Source organism: Peromyscus californicus, unplaced genomic scaffold (assembly GCF_007827085.1).
Source record: "Peromyscus californicus insignis strain IS unplaced genomic scaffold, ASM782708v3 Scaffold_11__1_contigs__length_118956290, whole genome shotgun sequence".
Taxonomy (NCBI): Eukaryota; Metazoa; Chordata; class Mammalia; order Rodentia; family Cricetidae; genus Peromyscus; species Peromyscus californicus.
Genome location: NW_026294402.1, coordinates 15,072,241 through 15,084,461, shown reverse-complemented (window position 1 = coordinate 15,084,461; position 12,221 = coordinate 15,072,241). Strand labels below are relative to the sequence as shown.

The 12,221-nt window shown below is 35.7% G+C and overlaps 1 protein-coding gene across 1 annotated transcript in view; it reads left to right on the top strand.

The window, feature by feature from the left end:
• LOC128102407 (vomeronasal type-2 receptor 116-like) overlaps positions 1 to 12,221 on the top strand; it is a 35,987-nt gene that overhangs the window by 20,658 nt on the left and 3,108 nt on the right. Inside the window, exons 2-5 of the mRNA XM_052726143.1 lie at positions 3,545 to 3,836; positions 4,194 to 5,000; positions 5,693 to 5,920; positions 6,966 to 7,089. Coding sequence (XP_052582103.1) covers positions 3,545 to 3,836; positions 4,194 to 5,000; positions 5,693 to 5,920; positions 6,966 to 7,089 — 1,451 coding nt within the window. The remainder of the gene's footprint in view (positions 1 to 3,544; positions 3,837 to 4,193; positions 5,001 to 5,692; positions 5,921 to 6,965; positions 7,090 to 12,221) is intronic.

Below are 12,221 nucleotides of genomic sequence, written 5' to 3'. Positions count from 1 at the left end.
TCGGGATGACTACACTATGCCTGTCATTCTCTCCACCATGATAATAATGGACTAAGCCTCCGAGAGTGTAGGCAAACACCCAAATAAATACTTTTCCTTATAAGAGTGTCCATGGTTATGGTGTCTTTTCATGACCATAGGATTTTGCCTAAGAAAGTTGTATAGAGATTGTTTTTAGCAGTAGAACTTTCCTATTCGTTTGTGGAGAAGCATCAATTCTCTTGATAATATCCTGGGTTGTTTAGGTGTTCTCATGAAATACTTTAACCAAGAACTTGATTAGATGTAAGCCATTTCTGGTACTAAAAGGTTCATTTTGTCATAAGATTTATCTAGTTAGGGATCTGTCTCCACATTATTTGGCAATTTCATTTAAATTACCCTCACATATGTACAAATTTTAGGAAGTTAATGCTATATCAGTTTTCTGTATGACCTCTCAAATGTCCTTAGTTTTATCTATCCCTCCACATATTGTCTGCCTTGCCCAAATGTTCTCTCTGCTGTCCCGTTTGATCCTCCTGTTACAGTTCTCACCCCATCTGTCCATAACTATCTGTTCTATTTCCCCTTCCTACGGAGATCCATCCCTTCTGCTAATCCCTTCTTATATACCAAATTTCTGTGGATATATGGAATATAGCTTATTGACAGCATCACAGCTAACATCCACATATAAGCGAATATAGATTATATTTGTGTTGGGGGAGCTGAATTAACTCACACTGATTTTTTTAGTTCCATCCATTTACCCGAGAATTTCTTTTTGTTGTTGTTGTTGTTTTTTAAAGACTGAGTAGTATTCCATTATGTAAAAATACCACATTCTGTTAATCCATTCATTTTTGTAGATATCTAGGTTCTTTCCATTTTTAGTTATTATGAATAGAGCAGCTATGAATATGGTTGTGTAAATGTCTTTTTAATAGGATGAAGCATAATTTTTGGTATATGTCTAAGAATGATATATCATTGGGTCTTGAGGTAGATCTATTCCCAGCTTCCTGAGGAACTCCCACTTACTTTTATATTGGCTGTACAACTTTGCAGTACAACCAGGAATGGATGAGTATTTCCACTACTCTACATCCTTGCCAGCATATGATGTCATGTATTTTATTGATCTTGCTTGGCCAATCTGACAGGTGTAAAATGAAAACACAAAGGAGGTTTGATTTGGATTTCCCCATGGACTAAGTATTTTGAACATTTCTTTAAGTGCTTCTCATTTATGTGAGTTTCCTGTTGGAAAACATATGTTTAGATCTGTACTCATTTTTAGGTAGACTATTGGTTTTCTTGATGTTCAAATTTTGAGTTCTTTATGTATTTTGGAAATAATCCCTGTATCAGATATGTAGTAGTAAAAAACATTTCCCATTTTGTACTCTGCCAATTTGTCTGCATGATGCTGTCCTTTGCCATACAGAAGTTTTTCAGTTTTGTGAAGCCCAATTGTTAATTGTTTATCTGAGTGCCTCTGCTATCAGTGTCCCAATGACTTCAACTCTATTCCTCACTTTCTCTATCAAATTCTCACTTTCTGTAATATATCTGGCTTTTGGTTGAAGTCATTGATCCACTTGGAACTTAGTTTTGTGCAGATTTATAAGTAAGAATGCACATGCATTCTTCTGCATGAAGCCATCCAGTTTGACCAGCAGCATTTGTTGAAGGTGCATCATTTTCAAAAATCAGGAATCCATAGCTGTGTGTATTTATGTTAGTGACTTCAATTTGATTCCATTGATCAATGTGTCTATTTATATGGCAATGCTGTAACACTAATTCTAGATGGTCTTTTAATAAAACATCCTGAGCCAGGATATTGGGGTAAATGCTGAAAGAACAGAAAGAAAAAGGAACAAGCCACTGCCATGTCTCACCTCACTGAAATCCTCTGAGTCCTCACACAAAAGACTCCAGCTGAGAAAGCCTCTAGCTAAAAGAGACTCTTCTGCCAAAAAGCCTTTAGTTTCTGTCTCCTCTTGCCATATATACCTTTTTTCCACCCAACCATCACTTCCTGGGATTAAAGGCATGTGTGCTTCCCAGTACTGGGATTAAAAGTGTGTGCCATCACTGCTTGGCTCTGTTTTCTCTCCTAGACTGAGTCAATCTCATGTAGTCCAGAATGGCTTTGAACTCACAGAGAACCAGATGAATCACTGTCTTCCAAGTGCTAGGATAAAAGATGTGTACCTCCACTGCCTGGCCTCTATGTTTAATCAAGTGGCTTCTTATGTTCTGTGATCTTCAGGCAAATTTTATTAGGGCACACAATATATTATCACAAATACTATACAAGTATAAGAAGTACCCTGTACTACTTCTTGATACCAGGAATGATGATACGTCTAGCAGTTCTCACATCATTCAGAAGTGTTTTAGCTAACCTTTGTTATTGCTGTTGTTGCATTTGTTTTGTTTGTGTGAGTGTGCATGTGTTTCTATATGAGCTGAAAAGTTTCCTTTCAAATTCTGTGAAGAATTGTGTCAAAATTTTGATGGAGATTGCACTGAATCCATGCATTTCTGTTGTTATGATGGTATTTTTACTATATTTATCCTATTAATCCATGAGTGTAGGAGATCTTTCCTTCTTAAGATATCTTCTTACATTTTTGTTCTTCAATTTCCTAAACTTTTTTAATTATATGGATCTTTTGCTTTCTGGTTTAGAGATACCTTAAGATATTTTATAATATTGAGTCTATTGTAAAAGGTGTTGTAATTCTGATTTTTTGCCATTCTATTTGACATTTGTACATCTGGAGGCTACTGATTTTTATGCATTAATTCTGATATTTTGGTGAAGTTGTTTATCAATTTTAGTGGTGGCATTTCAGAATCATGTATATATATTATCATGTCATCAGCAAATAATGATACTTTGAGTTTTTCCATTCCTATTTGTTTCTCCTGATCTCCTTAAGTAGTCAGCACTGAGAACATATATACATATATACAACATGGAATGAAATGTTATATTTAGAAACATATGTGTATATACATATACATATATACATGTAATTGATGAAAAAGGGGGACACGAATTTGAAGGAGAATATGGTAGGGTAAATGGGAGGATTTAGAGGTAGAAAAGGCAAGGGAGAAAGGTTATAAATAAATTACAATTTCAAAAATAAACAAAACAATGTTAATTTAGAAAACTTAATGGCTAAATCCAAGATGTTGGCTTTTCATAGTTGTAGAGGCTGAGAAACTATGATGCAGACATCAGAACATTTTTATTTTTGAGGGCTTATTTTCTGCTTCCAGGGCAGAATTTTTAGTGTATTCTCACAAGACAGACAGACAAAATAAGCCCACTTTTAGCTTTCATTAATCATTGTTATAACTATGGGAACATAATTAATCCTAACTATAAAATACCCCTTTTAATTGCAGCCATTCAATGGAGAATTTAAAGTATGCGTTTTGTAGGAACAGTAGCATTTGAACTATAAAGTGTATTTCATTAAATGAGCAAATGTATGTTGTCTAAGTCTTCCTCCTATATATTTTTATATCCTATGTGCAGGTATAAGTTTAAGAACTACCAGTTTGTCCTGGCCCTGCTATTTGCCATTGAGGAGATCAACAGGAACCCTCATCTTTTACCTAACACATCTCTTGGATTTGATCTTTATAATGTCCCTTTCATTGAAAAGAATACTCTTATGAATGCTTTTATTTGGCTCACAGGGATGAATCACTTCAAAGTTAATTACAATTGTAAAAAGGAGCAGAAGTCAGCAGCAGCACTTACAGGAACATCATTCGCAATATCAGCCCATATGGGGACACTGCTTCAGCTCTACAAAATACCACAGGTGAGGGAGGGGGGTTTAAAGAACAGGAAAATAGCTTTCATTTGGTGATATTTAGTGTGTCTATAGAAGAAAAATATGGTCATTTGAATTACTAATGTATCAAGGGATAAATATCTAGACATTTGATGATTTATCTATATTTTTTCTGCTAGGAATAGAAAGGTAGTGAAGACAAAGATTTCTGTTGAGTAGGATACTTGACATAATTTTTTGGAAACCTCACAGCAAGGGAGGTTAGTCTTTAAAAACACAATTTGCAGACTAGTATTTTTAAAGTCTCAACTGTTGCTTCAAAAGTAAAATTGTGTTTGATGTCAACGTTCTCACCCTGTTTTCAAAATTCTGCTTTTGCCTTAGCTTACTTTTGGGCCTTTTGATACTATCCTGAGTGATCGAGCACAGTTTACTTCTCTCTACCAGATGGCTCCCAATGACACATCTCTGCCACTTGGCATTGTCTCTTTGATGCTTCATTTCAAATGGACCTGGGTAGGACTGCTCCTCACAGATGACCACAGAGGAAATCAAATTTTATCTGACTTGAAAGAAGAGATGAGGAAAAATATGGTCTGCATGGCTTTTGTGGAAATGATTTCAGGTACACTGGCTTCATTTTCTGACAATTTCTGGAAAAGTGTGGAAAGGATCCAAGACTCATCTGCAAATGTGATTATCATTTATGGAGACATAGATTCTCTACATGGTTTAGTGAAAAATATAGGACAGAAGTTAACTACAGGGAAAGTCTGGGTCATGAACTCACCTTGGGATGTTACCAACCACTTGGATTATTTTATGTTAGATTCTTTCCATGGGAGTCTCATTTTTTCACACTACTATGAGGAGATGGTTGATTTTACACATTTTATCGAAACAGTTCATCCTTCCAAATACCCAGAAGATACATATCTTCCTAAATTGTGGCATTTGTTCTTCAAATGCCCCTTCTCCAGGATTGATTGCAAACTCTTGGAGAACTGTCAACCCAATGCTTCCTTGAATTTATTGCCTAAACAAAATTTTGACATGGCCATGAGTGAAGAGAGTTATTACATATACAGTGCTGTGTATGTTGTGGCCCACAGTCTCCATGAGATGATTCTTAAGCAAGTTCAAATTCAACAATATGAAAATGGAGAGAGAATTATATTCCTCCCCTGGCAGGTAACCTCTCTTCTACTATGTTTTAAAATCAGCATTGTTACATTGAGATACTTTTCAAAGTTACCAAACACAAACACTGTAGATGGTGGCACATTTGTTCAAATAGCATAGGAGGGCCTATACTTGTTTCTCTGGAGCTCAATACTTACCTAAGTTTCTTTGACTCTGATCAATGGGGTGCCAGTTGCAAGAGGACATGTGTTAAGGCAGTATCTAATTTGTTTTACAATAGCCTCACAATCTCCTTAGTAATCATTTCAATTTGAAAATTTGACTCACCTCACACATTTTTCACAGTAGAAATAAGAAAAGTTGATACCTGCAGCAAGGATGATGTATGTAAATGATAATTTTAAGTACCATTTCTGCAGTATTATCTTCATATTTTACATTGAAACCTTAGACACACTTAGCAAATAAATAGGGTTGTCCAGTCTTTGAGATTTGCCTCATCATTGACTGCTTATGTGTATTGCTTCAATGTTTTCTCTTGAAAGAGCTGTACCTTTTATTATTACAATAGTAGTTCGTATCAGCTTGAATCCCATTTACTAAACATTACCCAGTAAAATTGCCTATACTAAAATTGCATTTTACTTCTGGAAAAAAAAAACAGAGAGATTTTCCATGATTTTGTTTCTGTTGTAATTGTCTGGGACCTACCTTAATATAAGTTCATGTATCTCTTTTAGCTCCACCCATCCCTACAGAATATCTATATGAATAATTATGTGGGAAGCCATACGTTAATGGATATAAAATCTAAGTTAGATTCCAAGTATGACATTATCAACTTTTGGAATTTTCCAAAAGGCATTGGACTAAAGGTGAAAGTAGGATCATTTTCTCCAAATGCTCCACATGGTCAACAATTGTCTTTAACTACTAGTTTGATACAATGGCCCACAAGATTTACTGAAGTAGGTTGGCTCTTATCTCAATAGTTTGAAATTACTAAATAATACCAAAACGTGTTTTTGTATGTAATAATTCTTAGTTCCTGACTCAGATCCAATCAGTATACAAATACCAATTCAGAATAGCATAAGAAACATATGCACAGAATTTTTTGATATCCAGATCCTGATCAGTGGAACTGTTTTTTTTCAATGTTTCTTTATTTTCACTCATTTTCTGTCATAAATGTATGTTTAAGTAAAATTTATGTCATTGCTTCAAAACACTTGGTATGAGATTTATTTTGATGCCTGCTTGTGAAATAGCAGGACAAAGTTTCCTGGAATTTAGTTCACTAGCACAGCTACAAAGTATAATGGGCATGTGTGTTTATCTTAGTTAATTACCTCACTGGTGAAAATAAGTTGTTAACAAAAATAATTTAAAGGATTACATTGGTTCCCAAATTGAGAAAACAGTTTAATTGTGTTGTATAAATCATAACTGTAGAAACAGAAAGTCACTGGTCACATTACATCTATATTTAGAAATCACAAGCAGTGAATGCTACTGTTTACTTCCTTTCTCCTTTTCGTTCACAATGGAATAGTGGAAACCGTTTTAAGAGTGGCTCTTTCTAACCCATGTATGCTCACATGGAAATGCCACAGATGAGTGAGCAAACACTTGTTTCATAGTCATTATAAATATTTCCAGGTTGACAGGATTAGAAACACTTTTGGAAATACTAGCTGATTACATAACAAGTCAATATAGGTAGAGGTAAGATCAATCCAGAATCACATGTGGACATGCTGCAATTACGAATGTTCTTCCTAATTAACCATGTTCCTTAAAGTTTAAAAACATCCATCAAATTCATGTTCTTTAGGCCAAATTTTAATCCTATGAGTTTGTGTTGGGCACAACCTTCCGAAATTGGTAGTACTGTATCATTATCTTCATTTATAAGTATAAAATCTAAGAATTAATAGTGTAATATTTAAAACCTCCATATTTATCCCTAGAACTCTGAACATTTTCTAAAACACCTTTCATTTTCTTCAGATTCCTAAGTCTGTATGCTATAAGCTCTGTGGACCTGGATTCAGAAGAACTGTCCAAGAGGGTAAAGCTGCCTGTTGTTTTGATTGTACTTCCTGTCCATACAATGAAATTTCCAATGAGACAGGTAAAAGCAAGTCTTAGAAACATTTAAACTCTCCATTCAGTTCTGAAAAATCAAAGCAAATGGAAACAGATCTATGAAAGAACTGAAGAAACAAAACTTTTTTCCTTTTTATATGAACTTTAATGGTATAAATAATTATATTTCTTCTTGAAATTATACAAGAATTAAATTTTGATTTATGCTATTGATAAATTATAGATTTTGTCGACTGAAAAAATTTCCATATCCAATTGTTTTAACTATGTTTTTCAAGTTAAATTTTAGTTACATTTAGTCACATCAACTCAAAGCTTGGGTTTATTGTGTTTTTTTAAGGATATTTCCCACCACAATTGTTTATACATAACAGATGACAGGGAAATTTTGCTTGAGTTTTCTTGTGCATAACAATTGGTATCTTGCACACTTAATGAAAAGTAGGGTTTCTTTCTTATTCTCTTGCTCCACTGGAATAAGAAACATTATTTAAGAAGTAAACTCAAGAAAATATGATCTGTCTGCTATGAGATGACATTCAGAAACCTAAGAAATGCAATAGTCTACAGGATTTCCATTTCCAGATTAGGTCATAAACATGTTCAAATTTACTTCCATGGCAGAGAAAAAAATAGAAGTTGGTATTTCCACATCTAGTAGTGTTGTTGCATCTATAATTGTGTAACTTTTCAATATTATGATGAAAATCACATATTGATGAAGATTTTCAAACTTTAGGGATCATAATGCTGATTAATGCACCAATACCTACAAATGTTTATAGTTTATAAATATTAATGTAATGTTTCCTCTATCTAAAATAATTGCAGGGTAATATAATAACTGTGGCTACTAGTTATAATATAAATTCATAGCATATAACCACTTCATTGAATGTTGGTGGAGTGAATATCCAGGCATAGCTGTATAGACCTGTACTAATGACAACTGAAAAGTCATTAGTTCCAAGCTTAATTGTGCAAAATAGACTAAAATGTTTCAAAGTATGTTTGGAGAATGTAAAAAGGGGGAAATATAACTATAATCAGTAAAAAGAGCATGAGCACTAAGACATATTGAATAAGGACTCCCAGAAGAATAGATAAAGAAAATGTGGTACATTTCCACAGTGGAGTATTACTCAGTGTAATAAAAAATGACATTGTAAAATCTGCAGACAAATGGATGGAACTAGAAAAAAAAATCATCCTGTGTGCAGTAACCCAGACCCCGAAAGACAATTATGGTATGTATTCACTCATAAGTTGATATTAAATGTAAAACAAATGATAACTAGGCTACATTCCACAGCCCCAGAGAAGCTAGGTAACAAGGAGGACCCTGAGAGGTTTGAATGGATTTCCCTGGTAAGAGGAAATAGATGAGTTGTCCTGGGTAAACTGGGAGTGAAGGGGCAGAGGATATGGAGAGGAGGGGATGGGAAGATGGGAACTTGAGTGGTCAGGTTGGTCAATTTGGGGACAGGACAGAGGGGGAGAGTTGTAGTCGGAAGGTTTCTCTGGTCTCACCCAGCCCCAAGGTTCCACAGCCACTTATAAAATAATCATTCAGAGGCTTAATATTAATTGCCAATTGCATGGCCCATGGCAGGCTTCTGGCTAGCTAGCTCTTATAACTTGACCCATTTCTATTAATCTATAAGTTGCCACGTGGCTGTGGCTTACCAGTAATTTCACATCTTGCTTCTCCTGGCAGTGCTGGAGTCTCTCCCCTCTGCCTTTTTTCTTCCTGTCTCTCTCGTCAATTTCCTGCCTAGCTATAGCCTGACTTGCTATAGGCCAGACAGCTTTATTTATCAACCAGTCAGAGCAACACACTCACAGTGAACAGAAAGACATCCCACAGCAAAGAGCAATGAAAGAGATATCTTGATAGAGGGGGCCATTTGGGGGTTAAAAAGAAACCTGGTGCCAGGGAAATTCCAAGAAATCCACAAGGATGACCCCAGGTAGGACTCTTAGCAATAGTACAGAGGGTAACTGAATTGGCCTTCTCCTATAATCAGATTGGTGACTACCATAATTGTCATCAGAGGGTCTTCATCCAGTAACTGACTGAAGCACATGGAGAGATCCACAGTCAAGCATGGGCTGCTCTAGGAGTCCAGCTGAAGAGAGGGAGGAGGGATTGTATGAGCAAGGGAGATCAAGATCATGAAAGGAGATCCCACAGAGACAGCTCACCTCAGCCTGAGGGAGCTGATGGACTTTGGACTTTGAACAGACAGCTAGGGAGCCTGCATGGGATTGACCTAAGGCCTCCACATGTGCATGACAGTTGTGTAGCTTGGTCTGTTTGTGAGGCCCTAGCAGTCAGATCAGGACCTGTCACTGGCACATGAAATGCCATTTTAGAACCTATTCCACATACTGGGATCCCTCACCAAGCTTTGATGCAGGGCAAGAGGTTTTGTCCTGCCTCACCTTGATATGTCATACTTTGTGAACTCCCATGGGATGCTTGCTCCTTTCTGAATGGAGGAGGAGTGGGTGGGAGGGATAGATGGAATCTGGGAGAGGGAACAGGAAGAGAAGAGGGAGGGGAAACTGGGTGATATGTAAAATAAATGAAAAAAATTAATAAAAAGGGTACCCCCAAAAGAGAAATAATAAACCATTGATTAGCAACAACAAATGAGGCCTATAGAGAAATTAGATTGTATCATTATCCACTGAATGTGTTGTTTATCATATTACCTTGAAAACACAAAATGTTTCTGAGAGAAATATTAAAAGATATTATTCTAATGAGTGCTCACCAGCCATCCATGTCATACAAGAACAGGGCACAACAACTGATAATCTTCCAAAAACATTAACAGCTCTACCTTTAAAATGGTCAACAGACAAGTCTGTATGGGTTCAGCAATGGCCTTTAACAACAGAGAAACTCCAGGCTTTACAAGAGCTGGTGGAAGAACAGTTAAATGCTCATCATATTGAAGAATCAACCAGCCCTTGGAATTCTCCTGTATTTGTTATAAAAAAAAAAATCTGGTAAATGGAGAATGGTAACAGACCTTAGAGCAATTAACAAAGTAATTCAGCCAATGGGCTCTTTACAATCTGGAATTCCTTTACCTACTCTGTTACCAAAAGGCTGGCCTCTCATAGTTATTGATTTAAAAGACTGTTTCTTTTCAATACCCTTACAAGAAAAAGACAGAGAAAGATTTGCTTTCATAGTGCCTACTTATAATAATTCTCAACCGGTTAAAAGATTTCAATGGAGGGTTCTCCCACAGGGAATGTTGAATAGCCCAACTTTGTGCCAATATTTTGTAAAACAGCCATTAGAAGTGGTACGTAAAAAATTTCCTAAATCCATAATTTGTCATTATATGGATGACATTTTATTAGCTGATTCAAATCTACAGATCAGCTTTGAACTACAAAGTGCTCAGAGCAATTTTGAGAAGAGCTAGCTGAGATGATCCAGTCTCAAAGACTACTTGAATAAGGATTTGAGATAAACCCTGAATTTTGGCATTATACACAGACTGGATAACGAAGGATATATTTACCTTTCCTAGAATTTGACAATTAACCTAAAATTTTTCTTTCAGGATAAAGATACCTTCGCCCATACCCAGCAGGAAGCAATTTCAAAAATACGACGCCCACATTCCCAAAGAGGTGGTGTGGGGCAGTTGGTTTTTTTGGTCTTTTAATGGGTTTTGGGTCTGGGATAATTTTCATTGATTAGGGGGGTTGGTTACAAGTTGTTGTCAAGGGTTAGGAAAAAGGCTAAGCAAAGGAGATTAGATTTAAGGTTCTTATTAAAAAAAAGAAAGAAAGAAAGAAAGAAAAGAAAAATGTAAATACTTTACATTGGATTGGATTGTTTTATATTATATACAAATTATATATATTGAAATTGATATTGTTAGAAAATGTTATATATATTTTTCTAATTGTACCGTTCATCTAACAATGTAATGCAATTTTCTGATCCTTGAATGTTATTACCAACTATTAGGATATAAAGAAATGAAAGTTAGTAGTTAGATATAATAGAACTTGTAGTTATATTAGGTATGTTTTCAAGATTGAGTAGATATATTTTAGATAGACAGGTTATCTTCAAACCCTTCAGAGATCTACAGAATATGGCATTTAAAATGTTTTAATAACTTAGAAAATTTTTCTTTTTTGTTATGACTATGAGACATGTCGGCTCCTGGCAGTACCAATCTACTTCAGAGAAAATATGGGCATTGAAGAAACTGCATATGGAGTTAACTTTCATTGTGGCAAAAGTTAGCCACTGGACAACAAAGTATCCTCGAATCAACAGGACAAAATGGACAGACAGGACATAAAACAAAGGATTACTGATTCTTGCCAAAACAAGTGTGGTTATGGCTTTATCAAAAGGCATCTTCAGAGGCCAGGACAATATGGCACCATCCCTGAAGTGGCCTTCGCAATTCGAAAAAGGTACAGTGCCCTTTTCTTCGAAGGCAGCTGAACAGGCAGTGGGCCGATGGCCTCTGATGTGCAATGGAACAGCAGCTGAAACAGTTATTCTTGAAGAGTAACTAAGCTCACGCCTCTCAATAGTAGACTGGCATTTGATAGAGGGATATGGAGAAGAATGGGATGCTGAGATGAAGCCATATATACACAGCCAAGAAGAATGGACAGCTGAATTAAAAAACCATCAACAATTTCCAGAATTTAAAATCCTGAATCATGACATGACACTAGTGGAATTCAGGTGTTTCTGGTACATGGACTACTCTCACTCAATGTGAGGTTGAACTGTTGACCTTGTGTACATCCTACTTCACAAATGAGTCTGTCAGATATGCTAAGCCTATAGGCTGAAGATGATGCCCCAGCACTTCGGAGAAACCTCAGGTGACTGTCCAGACAGCTGTCTGTTTCTGTCAACTCAAATATTTTGGAAGTTGCTTATGTGCACTTCCTGTTTTTATTTTTGTTAGCTAATATTATTTCCTTCTTGGGTCTCTGAGGGAGTTGAAGATTAGTTAGTTATAGTTGAAGGTTAGTTAGTTATAGTTGAAGATTAATTAGGATACATTTTGGACTTACCAAAATAGGATAGATAATGAAATTATTTTCTCTGAATTTGTCAAATACAAATGGACTAGACATTATTTAGGTATTTAT